Raw genomic sequence first — 20,069 nt, forward strand, 5'->3', positions numbered from 1 at the left:
CCTGGGAACCAGCTGTGCCCCCACTTGGTCACATCCAGCTTGGCCATCCCAGAGGACATAACCAAGGACTGCCAGCGGCAGCCAAGCACTTTGACCAGGCGACAGAGTGAGAATCCCAGCTTCCATCGTTTGAAACAGAGAAAGGTAGCTTCCAGGAGGAACAGGAGGCAGAGTTCATTTTTGAGAGCCAGGTTCAAAGTCCATGTGCCCACCAGCTGTGCCTTGTCTAGAACACAGAATGGGAAACACCAGGCTCGAAGGTGCTTGCTTCTCAAAGCATGGTCCACCGACCAGCAGCAGGGAGCCCAGAGTTAGGATGCAGGTCTCAGAATCCCTGCAGCAGAGGCTGGAGAAGTGAAAGGTCCTCAGCAAAGGCTTGCTTTCAGGGGTTGGAGAAATGATTGCTCTCTCTGCCACAGACCCCAACTGGGCGCGGGAGCAATATTTCAGGCAAATAATGAGGCTGTCTGTCCTCACATGTAGCATGGCCTCTCCCTTTACACTCACAGCCAGAGGGAGTTATTGCTTTAATTTTGAACACCCTCTCGAGAGAAGTCCTCCATAGCGAAGATATGATTTACAGTCTGAAGATGTTACAGCTGAGTCACACCCGAAGGCAGAGAGGGAAGGAATGAGGCTTAGCTTCCTGCCACAATTCTATCCCAACCTAAGTGGTCAGTGCTGGGTCTCCATAGCCTGGCCTGGAGATGCTGTGAATGGAATTCTCTGCATACAACTGCGACCACTCGCCAGGATGTCCTGGGCTGGGACATGACAGCTGACCAAGAAGAATTCTTTTCAGGCCAGCCCATCCCAGACCCACCCAAGGGGGCCAGGGTGTCACCACGATGGTTGGGTCCCTGGCAGAGAGCTCTCCTGTGGCATCCTGGGGCTTGGGGCCCTGCCCAGAATCATCACTGCTGAAATTACATTGGCACATCCACATGGGTTAGTGAGAGGAAGGTGAAATGCATGAGACAGGAATTAATGAAGACGTCCCTCTTTTGAGCATACATTTGTGCCCTTTAATAAATAATCCGTTTAGCATGGAACCCAGTTTTGAGGGAGCTGATTAAAACTATACAGGCTTTCTGCAAGATCAGGTCTTTTAAATACTGAGTTGGTATTTTTTAAAGCTAAGCCAAACTTGAGTCAGGCCACATAGATTCAAACACTGGGCTCCTCACCATCCAGCCCTAAAACCATGGTGCCTCTCTGAGCCAGTGCGGCACCTGTAAAGTGGGGACAATGACCTTTGCCTGTCTCCTTCCCAGGCTGTCCCTCTTCTGGGGTCAAAAGAGATTGTGTGTGGACCCCCCTGCACACAGTAAGACCTTGAGTGACAGGAACAAGGGCCTGGTGCCAAGATAAGAAGCAATCACATTGCCCCCACCCCGGGCTGAGGGCACAGTTCCTTCATGGGCCCCAGGACCAAAGTGACATTGGCTCCTCTTTCCTTTCGGCACAGAAACTGCTTCCCCAAACAGACAGCAGCCCAGGTGACCCTCAAAGCCATCTCGGCCCACTTTGATGACTCGAGTGCATCCTCGCTGAAGAACGTCTACTTCCTCCTCTTCGACAGCGAGAGCATCGGCATCTACGTACAGGAGATGGCCAAGCTTGATGCCAAGTAGCCACCCTGCGCCCACAGGCGGCCACCACACTCACCAACGGGAATCAGGAGGATCAGAGTCACAGGAGCGGGGTTTTATCTTTAAAAGGAGAAAGGAAGGGTGACGGCAGGGGAGCGGAGGGCAGCGGAGAGGGAAGCGGGTAGCAGGAGCTGCAGGAGCAGGCCCTGCCCACGGGAAGAGCCCTCTGCATTTCTGTTATTTTATATTCCCGTTAAAAAAGAGCCTCAGTCCGTAATTAACCAGGTCTCCACCAGGGTTTTCTTTCTATGTGTTTTCTTCCTGTTGTTTTAGAACTTTTGAAAAAAAAACACAGACTTTGTTTAGATTTATAGCATTGACTTTTACACACACACAAAATCCTTTCAAAATTCTTAAAATCTTCTGTTTCTCCTTTTTTTTTGCAAGGGAAGAGGGCAGAAAAAAAAGTGACTTGGGCTTTGTTGGCTGTCTGTATTCAGTGATGGGAGAGAAGAAAATTAGAAAGGCATCTCACTGGTGCTTTTTTCTGTTTTAGTGCCCCCACCTTTAACCCTATAATATCTGTAACTACTCTTAAAAAGATTTTGCTTCAGGCTTTTTTTTGTTTTGTTTTGTTTTTTTTAAAGAAAATGAAAGGAAAAAAAAATAAAAGATCCAGTGTCTTTCTTACAATATATTCTTTTATTGCAACTTTGTCCTCAGTTTGGAGAACTGTGTCCCCATGGATGGACACTTCTAGGATGTTATAAATAGAACAAGGCCTGTCACTACAGGACAGAGGCTTCCACCACGCCAGGCCCCGGGGCAGACTGCACGCAATGGCTTGTGTTTCTCAGGCAGCAGGTCCCGCTTGCAGGAAGGGAGCCTGGTTGGTTGTGGTCCGCAGGAATGGAGGCCTGGGTGAAGCCTCCATGGGGTGGCCATCCTTTGGGAGAGAGGCACAGTCTCTCTTAAGCATGGGCAACGGCATGGAACAGACTTGGGCCACAGCCCAGACAGGATAGACCACAAGACCCCAGTGAGGCTGGTATCCTGAGAATTCTGGCCAAGTACCCAGAGGTTACCATTAAAAGTAGGCAGGGAGAGACAGGGTGGCCAGGGCAGGACCTGAATTTATTCAAATGAACTCATCAGCCACTCTTGCCTTAGGCTTGTGGTCCCAAATAGGCTTGTCCTGATTAGAAGTCCTCTCTCTAATAGAGGAGTCAACTTTTTATTTTTTATACCTTAACATCATTGGTGGCAGGCATTATTGCCTCAAGGCTGAGCCTCCAGATAAGTGACATTCGGGTTGGTCAGGAAATCAGAGGAACAAAACCACAGGGTTCCCACAAGGTACTCCTGCCCCAGCATCAGCTAGAGATTTGTCACAAATTTGCCCATGACGCTAGCCTGGAAGCATGCAGGGGTTCCCCTGCTGAACCCCAATCTATTCCCTGAATGTTAGCCAGATTGCAACCCATGAAAATGGTCACGTTAGCTTGGCTGCCTTTCCTTAAACACCCCCAGCAGCTGGCAGACCAGGCTTCTGTCTTAACCCTTTAGTTCTATAAAAACTCGCTCTCTGGTAGAACGGACTAACCAGGAGGGAAATTTCATCTAATGCTTCTTAAATATAACCTATGGTATATAATCAGGATCTAAAAATAGAAATAATGTTTCATGATGAATAAAGATGGTATGGACTAACAGTTTAAAAATCAGGCTTCTATTAATCTGAGTGTTGCAGGATGTACAGGCCTCCCCACCCCCCATGTGATGGGAGAGGTTGGGATGCAGGCCATCCCTCCATCCCAGCCCCCTTTCCTTAGCTGGTCTTGAGCAGGCCCTCTTTCCTGCCCTTACAGATAGGGAGATGCTTCCTGCCACCAGGAGAGGGAGCCCTCTCCCCTACTCAGTGCTCTGAAAGCCACATACCGTGCATGTGTGTGCACGTGCGCATATGCACACACACACACACACACACACACACATCCAAGAGGAGGCTGGGGTAGAGAAGGCAGGCTATGCCCTTCAGGAACAAGTGAACCCTTCAGCCAGCATGAGTGCAAGAACACCTTTCCAAACCCAGAAAGAGTTCCTTAGGGGTGTCTTTTTTAACATTAATATCCCTCTCCCTCTCCCTCTCCCAGTTTTTGGTTTTCTATAAATTGTGTTTCTGGTCAGTACTTTACTGACATCTTACTCCAGGAAAAGAGCTTTTGCCCTTAGGCATTTGTCAAGTGGGTACCATCTGTCAGGAAATCTGATGCCCAGGCAGCGGTGGTACCTCTCTCTCGCCCGGATTCCCCATCAGGGTGGAGACTGTTTCATGGTTTTCCAGCTCGTGGAGACCAACAGGTCCCGGCTCTTGGCCAGCCGAACCATAAGCCGCCCCACGTAGAAGCCGCTGATCTGGCCCACGCCGTCATTTCTCCCCATGGCCAGGAGGAACGTCAGTGAACCTGTGGAGCAGAAACACGCACGCAGTCTAGAATCCTGCTCACTGTTCACGGGCCTGCAACTCCCTGGGCACAAACTCTTCCCGGGGCCTTCAGTGTCGGGGCGGGGAAATGCATATGGCTTTCAGGAAGTTGGCCAAGTCCCCAGCATATCTTCCTAGAGCTCTGGGTTGGGGTTGGGGGTGTGGGGGCGGGTTTCTATGCCTAACTTTGAGAGTGTGTCCTAGCGTTCAGGCATCCTAAAGTCCACAAAAGCTTCTCCACATCTAACCCAAACTCTCTTAAGACTGTGCCGCATGTGGGGTTCCTGACCTGGCTTGTAGGTTTTGAGGGGCCTCTGTTTCATGGCGTTGACAATATTGGCCACGGCGACGTTGGCGTGGAGGCTGGCATGATAGGCCATCTTGGGCTCCCTCACGTCGGCGCAGTCTCCAATGGCATAGACGTGGCTGTAACCTTCCACCTGGAGGTACTCGTTTACTCTCAGAGCGCCGTTGCTGGCTAGCCGATCACCTGCCAGGAAGAACCAGCCTGAAACCAAGATCCTGAGCTGCCGTGGCCACCTGAACCACAGTAAGGCCTGGCCATGGTGCTGGTCCGGCCACCCTCTAAAGACACATCCTCAAGAGGCAAGTCTCCTTCCTGGTTTATTTCTGCCTGACCTCCCCACCTCAGAACGCTTCGTGCAAAGGTGAGGTTACAATTCTAGGGTGGAAACTGGTCAGAAATATTGGAAAGGGTCACTTCTTACAAAGCACTTGAGTCTTTATAAGTTACCACGATTAACAAGAATTCACTTATGATGATTAAGTGACAACCTAGGTAAGTCTTGGATTTCCTTCTGAATGAGGATCAGATTTTTTTTAAATAAATGCAAGGCTTTAATAAATGATAAAATTTTCTTTATAAGGGACTTAAACAATTTATCTTTGGGAATATAACATTAGGACCATTAGGTGTTAAGTCCTGGGATCTCTGTACATTTTAAGTCCTCAATCCCACCCCCAAACAGCCAGGACAGGTTTCTTTCTGGGATTGGATCATTCTTTTCCGCTAGACACACAACAGGAGCTTCTTATCTAGAAAGGTACTGGGGAGCATATGATGGGGACCTGGGGACACGCCCACAGTGGGGCCTGAGAAGGAACCACTGAGTCTCCAGCTCACAGGTGGAGCCATGGGTCCAGCTCCCTCATCTCCATTTTAGTTCAGTAGGTCATTGCTGAGCTTTAAGAACAAGAGGTTTCATTATTGCCCCCATTCTTCAAGATTGTTCCAAGCTCAAGTGGTCAAATGTCTGGGTCAGGATTTTGGGAGAGCGGCACCTATGGACAGAGAAAGGCCTGACCCTGGAATTTCCCCTGCATCTGCAGAGAAAAGTAAGTACCCAACTCTTTGGGACCCTATGGACTACAGCCCACCAGGCTCCTCTGTCCATGAGATTTTCCAGGCAAGGATACTGGAGTGGGCCACCATTTCCTTCTCCAGGAGATCTTCCCAACCCAGGGATCAAACCCGGGTCTCCTGCACTGCAGGCAGATTCTTTACTGACTGAGCTACAAGGGAAGCCCAGAGAAAAGTAGAAAAAAGCAGAGAAAAGTAACAGAAAGCAAATCTTTCTCTCTGAAACCTGTTTCCATCTCTCACCACTAGGGGCGCGGGATCCGATTTTGGAAGAGTCTGGTCACTGGGCACCTTGAGCTAAGTCACCATCAAAACAGAAGAGGGAAGCACAGCAGGAGTGGACCCAAACTTGAAGTTTGATGTCACCATTCAGAAGACACCAAATGAGCCGCTGAGATAGGGTTGGGGTGGGGGGCAGAAAGCCGATTCCTGGGGCAGAGTCCTGCAGGACCTTCCCCAGGGGCTGGAGAGAGAAGAGGCAGCCTGCGGAGGGGCCCTCCGCTCAGCCTCCCACTTACCAAACGCGCTGCGGTAGGCTGCACTGTTGATCTTGATACCGTTGCAGACAATCACCAGGTTGGCATCTACCTCCGTGCCTTTGTCCGTCTGCACCTTGATGCACTCGCGATGCTCGTTGACAGGCAGTGCCTCCAGGTTGCTCACTCGCTCGCCTGTCAGGGGAGGCTCGTTGACCAGGAGGCTGGCAGAGGGCAGGTGTGTCTCCAAGGCCAAGGCCCAAGCCAGGGCTGGCCTAACAGCTGGACACCAGTGCGCTCTGCAGCCCTGAGAAGCACCAGCGGGACATCTGGTCCCAAGGGACCCAAGGGGAGGCAGGTTCCAAGAAGCAACTTGGGGGAGTGAGGTTGAGTTTCCCAAGAGGTTCTTCGAAAAGTTACTTGAGGAAAACACCTCCCTGAATGTGCGCTCCACTAGCCCAGCCAGGCAGGACGGGCCCTCCAGGTTTATCCCCGTCAGGGACAAGGGAAGCCGAGGGGTCCACTGTCCTTGCTGCCTGGAGGAGGGCTGTACAGCCACTTCCATGAAGCCCAGGAGCCGGGAGGGCTCTCACGGAGCAGACACTTCACCCTCCCAGCAAAAGGTGAGAGGGTCGGGCAGTGAACTGGGGGGGTCACACCCCCAGAACAAGAGCCCCACCCTAATATGCTGGGTAGATCTCTTCCCTCCTGCTCTAGACAAAAGCCACACTCCACCACCCTTGAAAAGTGAAAGTGTTAGTCGCTTAGTCGTGTCTGACTCTGCGACCCCATGGACTGTAGCCCGCCAGACTTCCTCTGTCCATAGAATTCTCCAGGCAAGAATACTGGAGTGGGTTGCTGTTCCCTTCTCCAGGGGATCTTCCTGACCCAAGGATCGAACCTGGGTCTAGATTCTTTACCATCTGAGTCACAGGGAAGTCCCACCACCCTCAAAATACAAACCAAAAACACCTCTTCTCTCCACCAAAGAGATATCATTGCTATGTTGTTGCTAAGTCACTTCAGTCGTGTCCGACTCTGTGTGACCCCATAGACGGCAGCCCACCAGGCTCCCCCATCCCTGGGATTCTCCAGGCAAGAACCCTGGAGTGGGTTGCCATTTCCTTCTCCAATGCATGAAAGTGAAAAGTGAAAGGGAAGTTGCTCAGTCGTGTCCGACTCTTCGTGACCCCATGGACTGCAGCCTACCAGGCTCCTCCGTCCATGGGATTTTTCAGGCAAGAGTACTGGAGTGGGGGGCCATCGCCTTCTCCGAATTCAGGTCAAATCTTTTACGTGATTTTTAAACCATTCAACAAATGGGTCCCACCTGTACTCCATCCAAAGCAATAGCCAGGACAGTGCTGCCTCCACGACACAGAAGTCTGTCAGGACCAGGGCCTCGGCCCTGCCCAGACACACCTCCAGCAGGGCAAGGGGCTAAACGGGCACTGAACAGAGAGCCTGGGCTGAGCGCGGCCACCCTCACTCGGACTGTGGGCAGAGACCAAGCCTCTGCTGGGGAGAGGGGCCGGGCAGGAGGGGCCTTGCACGTACTCAGCAGCAGCTGCACGCCTTTCCGGAGCAGGATCTCCTTCACTTCCTGCCGGACACAGGGCAGGAGCTCTGTGTCTGCGAGGGCCATCTTGGAGTGAATGAGAGTGACCTGAGGGCAAAGAACCACAGGGCAAAGAAAAAACACTGAGTCTCCCCCTCACACAAAGAGGCCTGAAAACATAGCGGTGCTTCTCCCCCACCTCCTCCCAACTTCCAGTCTACAGGTGAGGAATCTGAGGCCCCAGAGAAGTAAGTGGCCCACTGGCAGACCAGTTATAAGACAGTAAGGAATCCGCCTGCTATGCAGGAGACCCGGGTTCGATCTCTGGGTCAGGAAGGTCCCCTGGAGAAGGGAATGGCTACCTAGTCCAGTATTCTTGCCTGGAGAATCCCATGGACAGAAGAGCTTGGTGGGCCACATTCCATGGGGTCACACAGAGTTGGACACAACTGAACGACTAACACTTTCACTTTCAGACCAGTTAATGGTGAGCTGGGCTGGAACCCATATCTCCCAGACTAGAATTCTTTCAGATGTGCCAATGCTTCTTGACACATACCTCACCAAGCACCATGTGGAAAATGATTTTCAAGCATCCTTGGGCACCTCCACAGTCTCTATGTAAGCCATCGACACTCTGTAAATCAGGCTGACATTTACACTAAAGCTGGTTCTAAAACTGGTGCTTCCAGGCATGTCTATTTGCTGCCTGGGTCAGTGCAGTGACGTGGAAGGCGGCCTGTAGAGATGTTCAGAGCAGACTGCCTGGGTTGAAATCCCATCTCAGATATCCACTCAGACACCTCCCAAAGACTTCATATGGTGGACAGTCCCACTCAGAGGAATTTTGTAATGATGAAATGACAAAGTAGAAAGCACATAACTCAGCACACGTACGTGTATACTCAAGTCATGTCTCTTTGGGTCCCTATGGACTGTAGCCCACCAGGCTCCTCTGTCCATGGGATTTCCCAAACAAGAATACTGGAGCAGGTTGTCATTTCTGCCTCAAAAGGATCTTCCTGACTCAAGGATTGAACCTGCATCTCCTGCATTGGCAGGTGGGTTCTTTACTGCTGAGCCACCTGGGAAGCCCCAACTCAGCACATACTGACTCCTTAATAAAGGGTAACTACTATTACTCTTACCTGTCTACTAATTATAAACATACAAGAATTATACTGAGTTATTTACTACTTCAGACCAGTCTCTACCCCATAAATCAAAATTAATCAACTTCTACATCAGTCACTCATAATAATTTCCAATAAATCATCAAAGAATAGGCATATAATTAAATTAGCCTATATTGATCTTACTTTTCAAAACCAACCTGCCTTTCTCTAGGGAAAAAGAACCAGCCACAGGCTCCATGTGGCTCCCAGAAGCTGATCTGGCATCAGCTACAGGCAAGCTCTCGCCTCATGGATCCATAATTGCTGAGCATCACTCAGCCCCAGGCTGAGCCTTTACAGCCTGCTGCCTTTCTCTCCAAGATGCCAGAAAGATGCCTCTATCCCTCCACAAACGGGAGCAGGGCCATGCTCTCGTGGGCAGAAAACAGTGCTGGCCAGTCCTTCCCCAGCAGGGGCTGTGAGGGGTGCACTGCAGGGTCCCCCTATCTGTCCAGGGAGAAGACTACTGTCTCTTATCCAGAAAAAGTGTGTTAGTGTTAGTCGCTCAATCATGTCTCACTCTTTTGCAACCCTATGGACTATAGCCTGCCAGTCTCCTCTGTCCATGGGATTCTCCAGGCAAGAATACTGGAGTGGGTTGCCGTTTCCTCCTCCAGGGGATCTTCCTGACCCAGGGATCAAACCCAGGTCTGCTGCATTGCATTGCAGGCAGATTCTTTACCGTCTGAGCCACCAGGGAAACGCGTCTCTTACCCAGACAAGACACTAATGAGGGAATCTGTGACCAAGCCGGTTGTCAGCCAAAAGAGGTAATCAAAGTTTCTATCACAAGGAGAAATTGCTGCAGGGCACATGGGAGTTTGTAATGTTTCCCCCCTGGGCTTGATCCTCTGGGTTGGCCTAGAGGGCAGAACCCGTCACTGAACGTTAGGGCACACCCTAGCTCTCCAGGAAGAATTCCCAGCAGAATGGGACTTTAGGGGGGCCCCTGTACAGAGAGCAAGAGACAGGAAACACCTGCTCCCACTTTATATTAATGGGACTCCCTTCCCAGGCCCTGAGCAAATTCTGATGTTCATTAGACAAAAAAGAAGCCCACTTTTGGGAGTTCAAACCCAAGGTCACTGGCCTACCTCTTTCTCAGGGTATTCCGTTTTAATCTCTGCTGCCATCTCCACTCCTGCAGAGCCTCCTCCCACCACCACAATGGACTGTGAGCGCTGGACCTGGAGAAGCAGAAGATGGAAGCACACCCTCAAGTCCACCCCACCTCTGGGTCCAGACTAGGAAGCGGGTTCCTTGACCAAGGAAGCATAGAGAACCCTTTCCAAGTTCAGGGTCCAAATAAGCTTCCTGGGGGTCAGGCTCTTGCTGGGTGTCTCCCTGCATTTCTTACTAAGCTCTCACTGCCTGCCCACCTTGCAGATGAGCAGATCTGCCTGAGTTCATAGGCTAGGTTCTTAACTTCAAGTCTAACGTCTGCTCATGACTATGTGAGAAGTTCCCCAGGCCTCTCAGTGGCTTTGCAGAGAGGGAAAGGCCTGATCTCAGTCACACGGCTGCATGACCTTCTCTAGATCCCCATGCCTCATCTATTCAGTGGGGACAGACCCATTCCACCCACCTCTCAGGATCCCCATGAGAACCAAGAGCATGGATCCAAGCCTGCTCTGTAAAACATATGCCCTGTACAAACAGGGGCCAATAGCTACATGAGCAGGTCTAGATGCCCATGTCCAAACTTCAAGACAGGTCCAAAGGTCTTCCCCCAGGAGCCTCTTTCTGGTAACTCTGCATCTCTACAGTGCCCCTGCAGCCCCAGACACCTCCTGGGGGCTCCCTGCTGCCGCCCCAGGTGTCCCACAGCTGTTTCACTCTCCAGGGCCCCTCCCCCAGCTCTGTCCTCAATCCCCGCCCCTGGCAGTGGGCAGCTCACCTGCGTCACCATGTCCTCATAGGCCTGAATGGCCATCTGCTGGCTGGAAACCTGGTTAAACTTGCCCGGGAAGAGCCCAGTGCTGCCCGTGGCCAGGATGAGATGTGAAAAGGGTAGGGCCTGGGAGGAGCAAGGAAAAAAAAAAAGGTGAGGGTAGAGCGTGGCTTCTGCATCCAACCCCAGGCTCCACCAGGCAAAAAACTATTTCTGGGGAATAAGTAGGATTCTAGCTTCCAATGCAGAGTTAGTCTAGAATCTCCCTACTACTACATTTATTCTAGAAGAAACTTCCCCCATCCTGGCCAAAAGAAGAAAAAAAAAGGGGGGGGGAAGGAAATCCCTTGGGCTGGCCAAAAAGTTCATTCATTCGGGTCTTTCCATAAGATGTTACAGATTAAAATTGACAAAGGCAGAGCTGCTCTGATGGGAGGGAGACGGGAGGGTCTGTATCCTACTCAGCCCATCACTCCCCCATGGAGGCCTGAGATGCCCTCAGGGACCCAAAGCCACAGGATAAGGAGGTTTTCTATCATCATGCCAAGCAGAGGTTCTATAGTCTTAAACCTGATTCAAGGAGGACTAATTCACGAGAAACCACACACTCATTAAAGACAGGAATTGGAGCCCCTTTGTCCAACCCCCACTTAGCTTTGACTAGAGCAGAGGGCCAGGCTGGAGGGGACCCTCCAGTGGGTGGGCAGGTGGCGGCTCACTGACAGATTTCTGGTCCCTTGGGGATCCACCAGGCACTGAACTTATGCCATGCTGAGGGGCACAAACTCCAGGAGGAAAACCTCTGCACCCCTCCCCCACCGGGTGATGTGGGATCATAGCACCTACCCTTTGATTCCAGACAGCAATGGGGCCTCTGGGCTGGGCGAAAAAAACTGCCTGGGTCCACATGTTGGTGGAGTCTTTCCAGCTGTGGGGTCTTGGGCAAGGCTCTTAAGGTTGGGGTGCACCTCCCTCCCAGGGTCACATTGGGCATTAAAGGAGAATACATGAGGCTTCAGACAGTGCCTGGCATACAGGGAGGGCTCCAAAAATGTCTGCACCACTCTCCTGTGGCCGCTGGGGTCTGGCCTCGGCTCAGGAGGCATCTGCTATCTTCCAGGCACAGGGCAGGGATGGGGGTGCCTCGTCCCTGAGGAGACCAGCCCAGGTATCCTCCCACCAGCAACCGCATCCCAGGGGCCTCCTGAAGTCAGCTGAGAATGGTCAGCCCCTGCTGGACTCACCTGGCCATCCTCCAGCAGCACCGTCTGATTCTTCAGGTCTATCTCGACCACCAGGCCCTGTCTGAAGTTTTCCTTGAAGGTCACCGAGTAGGAAATGAATGTCTTTTTGGCAAACCCTGGGGAATGGATAGAAAGGAGGTTGCAGTATAAAGCTGCCCACAGGAGGCCAGAATAACTCAGAACCCGTCCTGAGCCGCATGCCAACAGTGACACCAGTGGTTAAACGACCCCTGGGTGGCCACTACACCCTAAAGCACCCAGTCTGAGCCCCAGGCCCTCAAGGAAACTCACACTCTGACCTCTGGGGCCTTCGTGTGGTAGCTGCTTAAGGGCAGGGACTTCACATTCCCCAGAGCTTGTCAATGGTGGAATTTAGGCACCTTGCCGTAAAGGGAGAAAACCACCCTCTGACCCACAGTGGTGAATAGGCCACTGTCACAAAGAATGCCCCAGAGAGGGGCCCCTTACCACTCTCCACGGAGGCCCGGAGGGCTGCCACGTTGTGGTGGAAGGAGTCCTTCATGTCCACCAGCACAAACGGGATGTTCAGTGCCTGCAGCTGGCTGGCGGCAGCGATGCCACCAAAGCCCCCGCCCACAATCACAACATGCACGGCTCCCGCGTCCATCGAGACCTGGGACCCCATCTCGGACCGGGCACTACTGGGATAGGAGGAAAGACCACATCAGATTCAGGGGGGCTCAAGGTTGAGAAGGCAGAGGTGGGCCCACAGCAAAAAAGGCCTCAAATGCCAAGACTTGATCTTCTGAAAGCATGCAATCACCTTTCAATGAGACTCCAGTTTTTGTAAAATTTGAATTAAATTCCAAAGGAACAGGGGGTATCCTAATTCCATCTCATCCCCCTAGCCCCCCAGTTCCCTTCTCCAAGGCATCTACTGTTACCAAGTTTATATGAATCCTTCCAGAAATATTCTGTGCACCTGCAACCATGATTATTATTTTTTTTTGCACACATGAAACAACTATTTTGCACTTATTTTCACTCATTAATATATTCATTCAGTCAATAATATCAATTAATGAACCTCTTGCTCTTTGATGTGTTCTGTGCTGTGGATGCCGTAGTCAGAGACAGACAGAAAGATAAGGCTTAGCCCTTGTAAAGGGAGGATTTCAAACTCAAAGGGCTGGTGGATGATGTGGGAAGCTGGGTGTGCACAGTACCAAGGAACAGTGGGTATGCCTCTGGGGAACTGGTGATCAGAGGCCACATTAAAGGAACAAACAGAATTCTTTAAGGAGCGCAGTAAGCAGACAGTGGCCAGGTTCCACCCAGCTCACAGGTCACCAGCTTCAGCCCCAGGTCTAAGGAGATCAGTTAACCAGTAAGACAACCAGCCTATAAAATAGGCTGCAGTGTGAGGCTATGACAGTGGGGTCAGGAGGAGGGGGCTGCCGGAACAGAGGAGGTGCAAAGGGACTGCTGGGTGACATCCCCCAGGAAAGAGGGGGCAGAAGGGAAGCTCTGCTGAGAGACGAAACAGTGCTGGTTAAGGACCAAGAAGGAAGTCTGCGGGTGAGAAAGAGGCTGGAGAAGCGCTGATCATGAGGGCTTCAGGGAGAGCGGCAGGTGATGCCCAGGAAAGGGGACCTGCAATCAAAGAGAGCATGTGCAAGGAAAGAGGGCCAGGTCTGCAGGCCAAGTGCGGCCCAGGCTCACACACACGCATGAGCACAGCAAGGAGGAGTGGAGAGGAACCAGACAGACAGCAAGCTGCCAAAAAGCGATGCAGAAGCGTGTTCCGGCCCACCTTGTACCCTCAGGCAGCACTGCAGGCAGCTGGAAGGCCACCACTCTGCCCTGCATCATCTGTGTGGTCTGGGGCACAACACCTCCCCTCTCTGGGCCTTCATTTACCCTCTGTAATGGGAGGGCCAGCCCGCAATGTCCTTGAACAGTAGCTTTCCAAGACACGGTGGTCCCCAGATCTTCTCACACTTATGGGGGCAGCTTATGGTTGGACCTCCAGGCACTGTTGCCATTGGTATTCAAATACACACTAATTTCTCTTCTGGGGAAGTAAAAACCTGGGTGAGGGAGGGCAGATCTGGCATAGGACATTGGAGGGAATTTTTAACTTTGCCTTTCATTGACTAAATGGTCCCCAATGTGTTGAAACTTATGCATTCTACCATTCTTTTTAATTATGACTTTTTTTAATTGGAGGAGAAATATCAATAACCTCAGACATGCAGATGACACCAACCTTATGGCAGAAAGCAAAGAACCAAAGAGCCTCTTGATGAAAGTGAAAGAGGAGAATGAAAAAGTTGGCTTAAAGCTCAACATTCAGAAAACTAAGATCATGGCATCTGGTCCCATCACTTCATGGCAAATAGATGGGGAACACAGTGGCTGACTTTAATTTTAGGGGCTCCAAAATCACAGCAGATGGTGATTGCAGCCATGAAATTAAAAGATGCTTATTCCTTGGAAGGAAAGTTATGACCAACCTAGACAGCATATTAAAAAGCAGAGACATTACTTTACCAACAAAGGTCCATCTAGTCAAGGCTATGGTTTTTCCAGTGGTCATGTATGGATGTGAGAGTTGGACTATAAAGAAAGCTGAGCACTGAAGAATTGATGCTTTTGAACTGTGGTGTTGGAGAAGACTCTTGAGAGTCTCTGGGACTGTATGGAGATCCAACCAGTCCATCCTAAAGGAGATCAGTCCTGGGTGTTCATTGGAAGGACTGATGTTGACGCTGAAACTCCAATACTTTGGCCACCTGATGCAAAGAGCTGACTCATTTGAAAAGACCCTGATGCTGGGAAAGATTGAGGGCAGGAGGAGAAGGGGATGATGGAGGATGAGATGGTTGGATGGCATCACTGACTCAATGGACATGAGTTTGGGTAAACTGCGGGAGTTGGTTTTGGACAGGGAGGCCTGGCATGTTGCGGTTCATAGGATCGCAAAGAGTTGGACACGACTGAGTGACTGAACTGAACTGAATTGCTTTACAATATTTTATTGGCCTCTGCCATATGTCCACATAAATCAGTTTTACAAATGAGAAACTGGCAGGGCTGGGACCAAAACAAGCCCCCCAGCAGGTATTATCACCTTCACAGTCCCAGGCCCTCAGAAAGGTTGTCTAGATATAGCCCAAGGAGTGTTCATCAGGCTGAATCTGTCAACTGGGCCAGGACCCAAGAGGACCCCAGGGACCAGCCAGGGACAGAAGCAGACACCAGGAGCTGAACACCAGGAGAAGGGGGCCTGGGAATGTGGCAGGTGGTCAGGCAGGCTATGGAAGGGGTACATTTCACCTGCCCCCTTCAACATGGGCCCCCTCTGTGCCAGCCTGCCCTTGGGGCCAGCAGCCAGTGAGGAGGTCAGAGAACCACCCAGAGAGCTCTGCTTCCAAAGCCAGGGGGTCATAGGACTAAGAGAGGCTACCAGCTTGTTGGGGAGAGGGGTCCACCATGGGCCATCCAGGGAAGCTTGAGGTGGAGCCTTGAAAAACAGCTGAAGTCAGGGGCCTTCATCACAGAGAAAATAGCTTAGGCCAAGAAATCCAGTGGCAGGAAGGGAGAGGGTGTGAAGGGTTCAAGGAGCAGGTTTGGGCAGCCAGGAAAGCAGGTGACAGGGCCCAGCACACACAGAGGACTGTCATGTCAGGCCAGTGTCTGGGCCTACAGGCTGCCCTGAGGTCCTCACAGGGAAGAAAGCCCCGTGAGCCCAGCACAGGCTGGACAGGCAGTGAGTTAGTCAAACGAGTTGAACTCCTGCTCCCTCAGCGCCCCTGGGATCATTAACTGGATCCCCGGAGGGCAAACCCTGGCCTCGCCCAACTAGGCACAGCCCTCAATAAATGTAAACTGATTCTCTAGATGTCCAGGTCCAGAGTGTGGGGCCTGAGCACACACCCAGGCCCAGGAAGGGCTGCCATAGCCGGGTTGGGGAGGGGAGGCATTTCTGAGCCACAAGCTGCCTGAGGCCCCTCTCCTGGAATCCGCCCTTCTCTCTCCTCCACTGACCCCTGACACACCCACTTGCGGACAGGGGGCTTGGCAGCACTCCAGCCCCATTCCACCCTTTTCCTCGGCAGCCTCCCTCGCCCAACACTCTTGGACACCCTCCTTTCCCTTGGCTCATCCAATGCCAATTCTCATCTGGGCCCAAGGACAACTGGACTCCCCTCTGATCAGCCATGACCTACTTTTCCAGACACCTAAACCCTTGGCTTAAGCCACGGATCTGCACTCCCAGGCACACAGCCTGTAGGCGCTCAGAAAGCAAGTGTGCAATTGGTGATGTTGAACTGTAGGTTCTAATGTAGTAGTAGTGCTGGGCAAACAGCTTCAACCAATGGGCAACTCCATCAATCAATGGAAACCTCCACCAATGGGAGATTATAGGCTACGCTATTATACACCCGTACGATGGAATATTCTGGAGGCAATTTTACAGTGGAAGATTTTTTACGCGAAAAGTTTGTTCATGATTCATTTGCACCCACAGATTATACAAGACCAAGAGAGAACCATAACATAAACTATGGTCTCTGGGTGATTATGTCAATGTAGGTTCATCAAATGTGACAAATGAAGCACTCTGGTGAGTGATGTCAATAATGGAAGAGGCTATGCATGTGTCGGACAGAGGGCCTATTGAAAATTTCTATGCCTTCCACTCAGTTTTTCTGTGAACCTATGACTACTCTAAAAACATCATAAAGTCTTAAAAAAAAAGCTTGTCCATGAAAAAGTTGGACAATAGAACAGCACATAGAGCCTGATCTCATTTGTGCACCACCAAGCACAGGGACCTAACTACACCTACACACATACACGGAACGATGACAACAGCAGGCATCACTGAGCTTTCAGCAACATCTGTGCATTCAGTAGCAGGGGTCCCTCTTCATTTTGGCAAGAACTTCAGGAACTTGCCCAAGATTAATCCTCAGCAATTTGACCACATCTGCACTCTAAACCTAAATGCTAACAGTGCTTGCCAGATGAAGTTTTTACTTTCTTCTTTGAGCTTTTCCCCTCTTTTTTGGTATTGTTTGAATATTTTTAAGCGAGTATGCCACTTTACAGAAATAATAAAGTTTTAAAGACAGAGCAGGCCTCCTACCACCTAATTTTCTAAATTGAGATATTTGGGGGATTTCTCTGGCAGTCCCTGGACTCTGCACTTTCACTGCCGAGGGCCCAGATTCAATCCCTGGTCAGGGAACCAAGATTAAGTAAGCCATGCGGTGCAGTGAAATGTTTTTCATATATTATGAAATTCACTATCTTAGAGTGTACAACCCAGCGGATTCTAGTACATTCGTAAAGTTGTACAACTGTCACCACAATCTAATACCAGAACATGTTCATCACTACTCTCCCTAAAAAAGACTCCATATCCATTAGCATTCGTTTCTCATTCCTTCTTTCCTCCAACCCCTGTAATCATTAATCTTTCTGTCGCTAAAGATGTGCCTATTCCATACCTTTTGCTTCTGGTTTCTTTTGCCTAGCATGGTATTTTCAATATTCATCCAAGCTGTAACTTGTATCAGTATTTCATATTTTTTTTTAATGGCTGAGTAATATTCTATCGTATGGAGATAGCACACTATGTTTATCCTTTGGTCCACTGATGGACATCTGGGTTGTTTCCCCCTTTTGGCTAAAGTGAATGATGCTGCTATGAATGTATAACTCTGCATGAACAAAAAAATTCTGTTGAGTATATACCTGTGAGTGGAATTGCTGGGTCCCATGGTAACTCTAGACTTCACTTTTTGAGGAACTGCAAACCCACCATCTGATTTTACTGATCATGAAGCCAAGAGAATGAGCACAGAGGATCTTAACGGAATCTTCCCAGATGCAGAAATGTCAGCATAAAAGAAGGTCCAAGAGAACAGATGCTCCCTGTCCAGCAACTCCTAAGAAATGCTATCTTTGCCCCTTCCCCAACACGCACACAGTGTGGTTTATACTCAGATTTTCTCAGTAAATCCTGTTTCCTCTGCCAAGGACACTCAGCCTGATCCCAACGGGACTCTTCTCCAATAAAACAAAGGGCTTTTAGGAATCAACTGAAAAACAAGGAAGTTACATTTTGGCCAAAGCTGTGAAGAGGTCACGCCTCAGAAGACACACAGCGGGAACCATGTGGGCTCTGATCAAAGGGTGGATATCACCCCAGAATTGTTTCATAGAGATTACAAATAAAACCCACCGCTTTCAAGAGCTCACTGGTTATGCCCAAAGTAGATTCCACAGCCATTTCCAGAGTGGCTGACCTGGATGAGAGGGCCTAGCGTGCATGTGTGCGTGCGTGCTAAGTTGCTTCAGTCATGTCTGACTCTTTGCGACTCCATTGACTGTAGCCTGCCAAGCTCCTCTGTCCAGGGAGTTCTCCAGGCAATAATACTGGAGTGGGTTGCCATTTCCTTCTCCAGGGGATCTTCCTGACCCAGGGATCGAACCTGCGTCTCCTGCATTGCAGGTGGATTCTTTACCACTGAGCCACTGGGGAAGATCTGAAAGGGCCTAGAGAGTGACTCAAAACACCATAAACCTACCCCTCCCCACCGGAGAAGGCAAAGGGGTGAATGGCCTCCCTTGCTGGACACCAGGGCCCAGGCTGAGAGTGGGCACTCCACAGTCAGCTCCTCAGGAAACAGATGCAGAACAAAACCCCAAAAGACAAGTTTCCAAAAGGGACTCAAAGTCTGAAGAAGGGGTTGTCGTTTCGTGTCCCAGGAGAGGGCATTTTTTGGACAGACAGGTTCCTTCATGTGTCATATAGCCTCTGGTGCCAAAACCCAGGGCACACAACTTGTACAGTCTCCTGGGAGCCAGTCACTTTGTGGTTCCCTTAACATCCCCACAGTCTGTGCCTGGACCCTGGCTTCCTCATTTCACCACCAGACACAGAGATCAGGCTGGCCCTGGAGCATACCTGCTCTGCCCAGCTCCTCACTTACCTGCTGGATAGTCCTGAGCAAAGGCCCATCCAGCTGGGCCTCATCTACCCCTCTGAAATGGACCCTCCAAATGCAAGGTTACTGACTATTCCTTGGAGGCCTCTGAGAGCTTGGGGGCACTTACAACCCAAGGAGGCCTCCTTGATGTTTTAACACCTTTACATATTTTGAACACAAAGTGCAGAGCTGGGACACGTCGAAGCCCCTTCCCAAACTATGTCTGAACCTCTGCCCTGTGCCTGCCCTGCTGTGGGACCATCAACTCCCAAGCGCCTTGCCCCTCCCAATCTCATGGTACAATCAAGGGGCAGAGAGAGTGTAACCAGAGGGGAAAGACAGGGTATATTTAATGGGTGCTTTGAAAGAAAAATACCAGACATCAGGCACCAAAAGCAACTCCCACTGGATCAGGAGTTGCTGGACCCCGCCGGCCCATCCGAGTTACTTGAGTCACCTTTGGCCTTAGTTTCCGGGAAAGCTGGAGCTCCGTGGAGAAACGGACCTCCCAGTGCACCCTGGAGCCTGTGAGCACTGGGTAACCCCCGCATTTTCCTCCTGACCCTGAGGCTTTGCTCCTGCCTTGTGACACCGGCTTCAGTCCGCCCACGGCGGCTTCCACCCTCGGAGCCCTCCCGGGATGGGCGTGGGGGGAGGGTGTCTGTCTTACTTGGGAAGACTTAGCACGGATCTCCAGGGTGCAGGGTGAACGGGATGACAGGCAAGTTTGCTCCATCCTCGCTGGAGCAAACTTCCCCCTTGACTTTTGGGGGACCTGGGGGGCAGCAGGCCTGAACCCCGCTTCCCATACAGATCGCCCTCTCCTCCCGAGGCCACATCGGGCGCCCCGGCCCCCGACGCTGTTCCGGGCATCTTGGAGCCCAGCAGGTGCGGGGGTCCCGGAGAGCCCGCCCGGCGCGCCCCTCACCTGCCGGAAGCCTCTTGCCGCTGCAGCTCCCGCCAGCAGCTCCCGTTGTCGCCGCCCGGCCCGAGGCCCCGCCCGGGCCGGCGTGACTCGGCGCGTCCGCCCTCCAGCCTGGGCTGTGCCCCCGGCGGCCCCCCGGAGAACTGCAGCCGCCCAGAAGTCAACCGCCCCAACCGTGTGCCCTTGACCCCTGCGGCTGAGGCCGCCCGCGCTGCGCCGGCCCGGCTCCCCTGCCGGACCCCCTACCAGTCGTCGTTCCTTGGAGCTCGGGCTCCGACGCAGGCTATGGGACCTCGGCGGCGCGGATCACCAGCCTTCTGCCCTGGCTTAGGTAACAAGCTGAGCACCTAATCCATGTCTGGTATTGTGCTAGGTGC

The 20,069-nt window shown here is 51.4% G+C and overlaps 2 protein-coding genes across 5 annotated transcripts in view; one reads left to right on the top strand and one right to left on the bottom strand.

The window, feature by feature from the left end:
* LOC133240433 (core histone macro-H2A.2) overlaps nucleotides 1–2,285 on the top strand; it is a 52,933-nt gene extending 50,648 nt beyond the window's left edge. Inside the window, exon 9 of the mRNA XM_061405214.1 lies at nucleotides 1,469–2,285. Coding sequence (XP_061261198.1) covers nucleotides 1,469–1,634 — 166 coding nt within the window. The 3' untranslated portion in view covers nucleotides 1,635–2,285. The remainder of the gene's footprint in view (nucleotides 1–1,468) is intronic.
* Nucleotides 1,839–19,864, bottom strand: AIFM2 (apoptosis inducing factor mitochondria associated 2). Of its 4 annotated transcripts, none has more exons than XM_061405213.1 (10): nucleotides 19,696–19,863; nucleotides 12,271–12,464; nucleotides 11,803–11,918; nucleotides 10,565–10,684; nucleotides 9,762–9,854; nucleotides 7,492–7,600; nucleotides 5,977–6,129; nucleotides 4,367–4,567; nucleotides 3,883–4,057; nucleotides 1,839–1,927 (listed from the first exon to the last, which is right to left on the bottom strand). In XM_061405213.1, the coding sequence occupies exons 2-9, from the start codon at nucleotides 12,446–12,448 to the stop codon at nucleotides 3,906–3,908; spliced, it is 1,122 nt and encodes a 373-aa protein (XP_061261197.1). In that variant the 5' UTR covers nucleotides 12,449–12,464; nucleotides 19,696–19,863; the 3' UTR covers nucleotides 1,839–1,927; nucleotides 3,883–3,905. The 4 variants fall into 4 exon arrangements, with proteins under 4 accessions (XP_061261197.1, XP_061261196.1, XP_061261195.1 ...); XM_061405212.1 differs by lacking the exon at nucleotides 1,839–1,927 and adding an exon at nucleotides 2,276–2,538 and having other exon boundaries at nucleotides 3,894–4,057; nucleotides 12,271–12,461; nucleotides 19,696–19,864; XM_061405211.1 differs by lacking the exon at nucleotides 1,839–1,927 and adding an exon at nucleotides 2,276–2,538 and having other exon boundaries at nucleotides 3,894–4,057; nucleotides 19,696–19,862.
* Nucleotides 19,865–20,069: the final 205 nt, after the last annotated feature.

The sequence above is a fragment of the Bos javanicus genome, chromosome 28 (genome assembly GCF_032452875.1).
Source record: "Bos javanicus breed banteng chromosome 28, ARS-OSU_banteng_1.0, whole genome shotgun sequence".
NCBI classification, from domain to species: domain Eukaryota; kingdom Metazoa; phylum Chordata; class Mammalia; order Artiodactyla; family Bovidae; genus Bos; species Bos javanicus.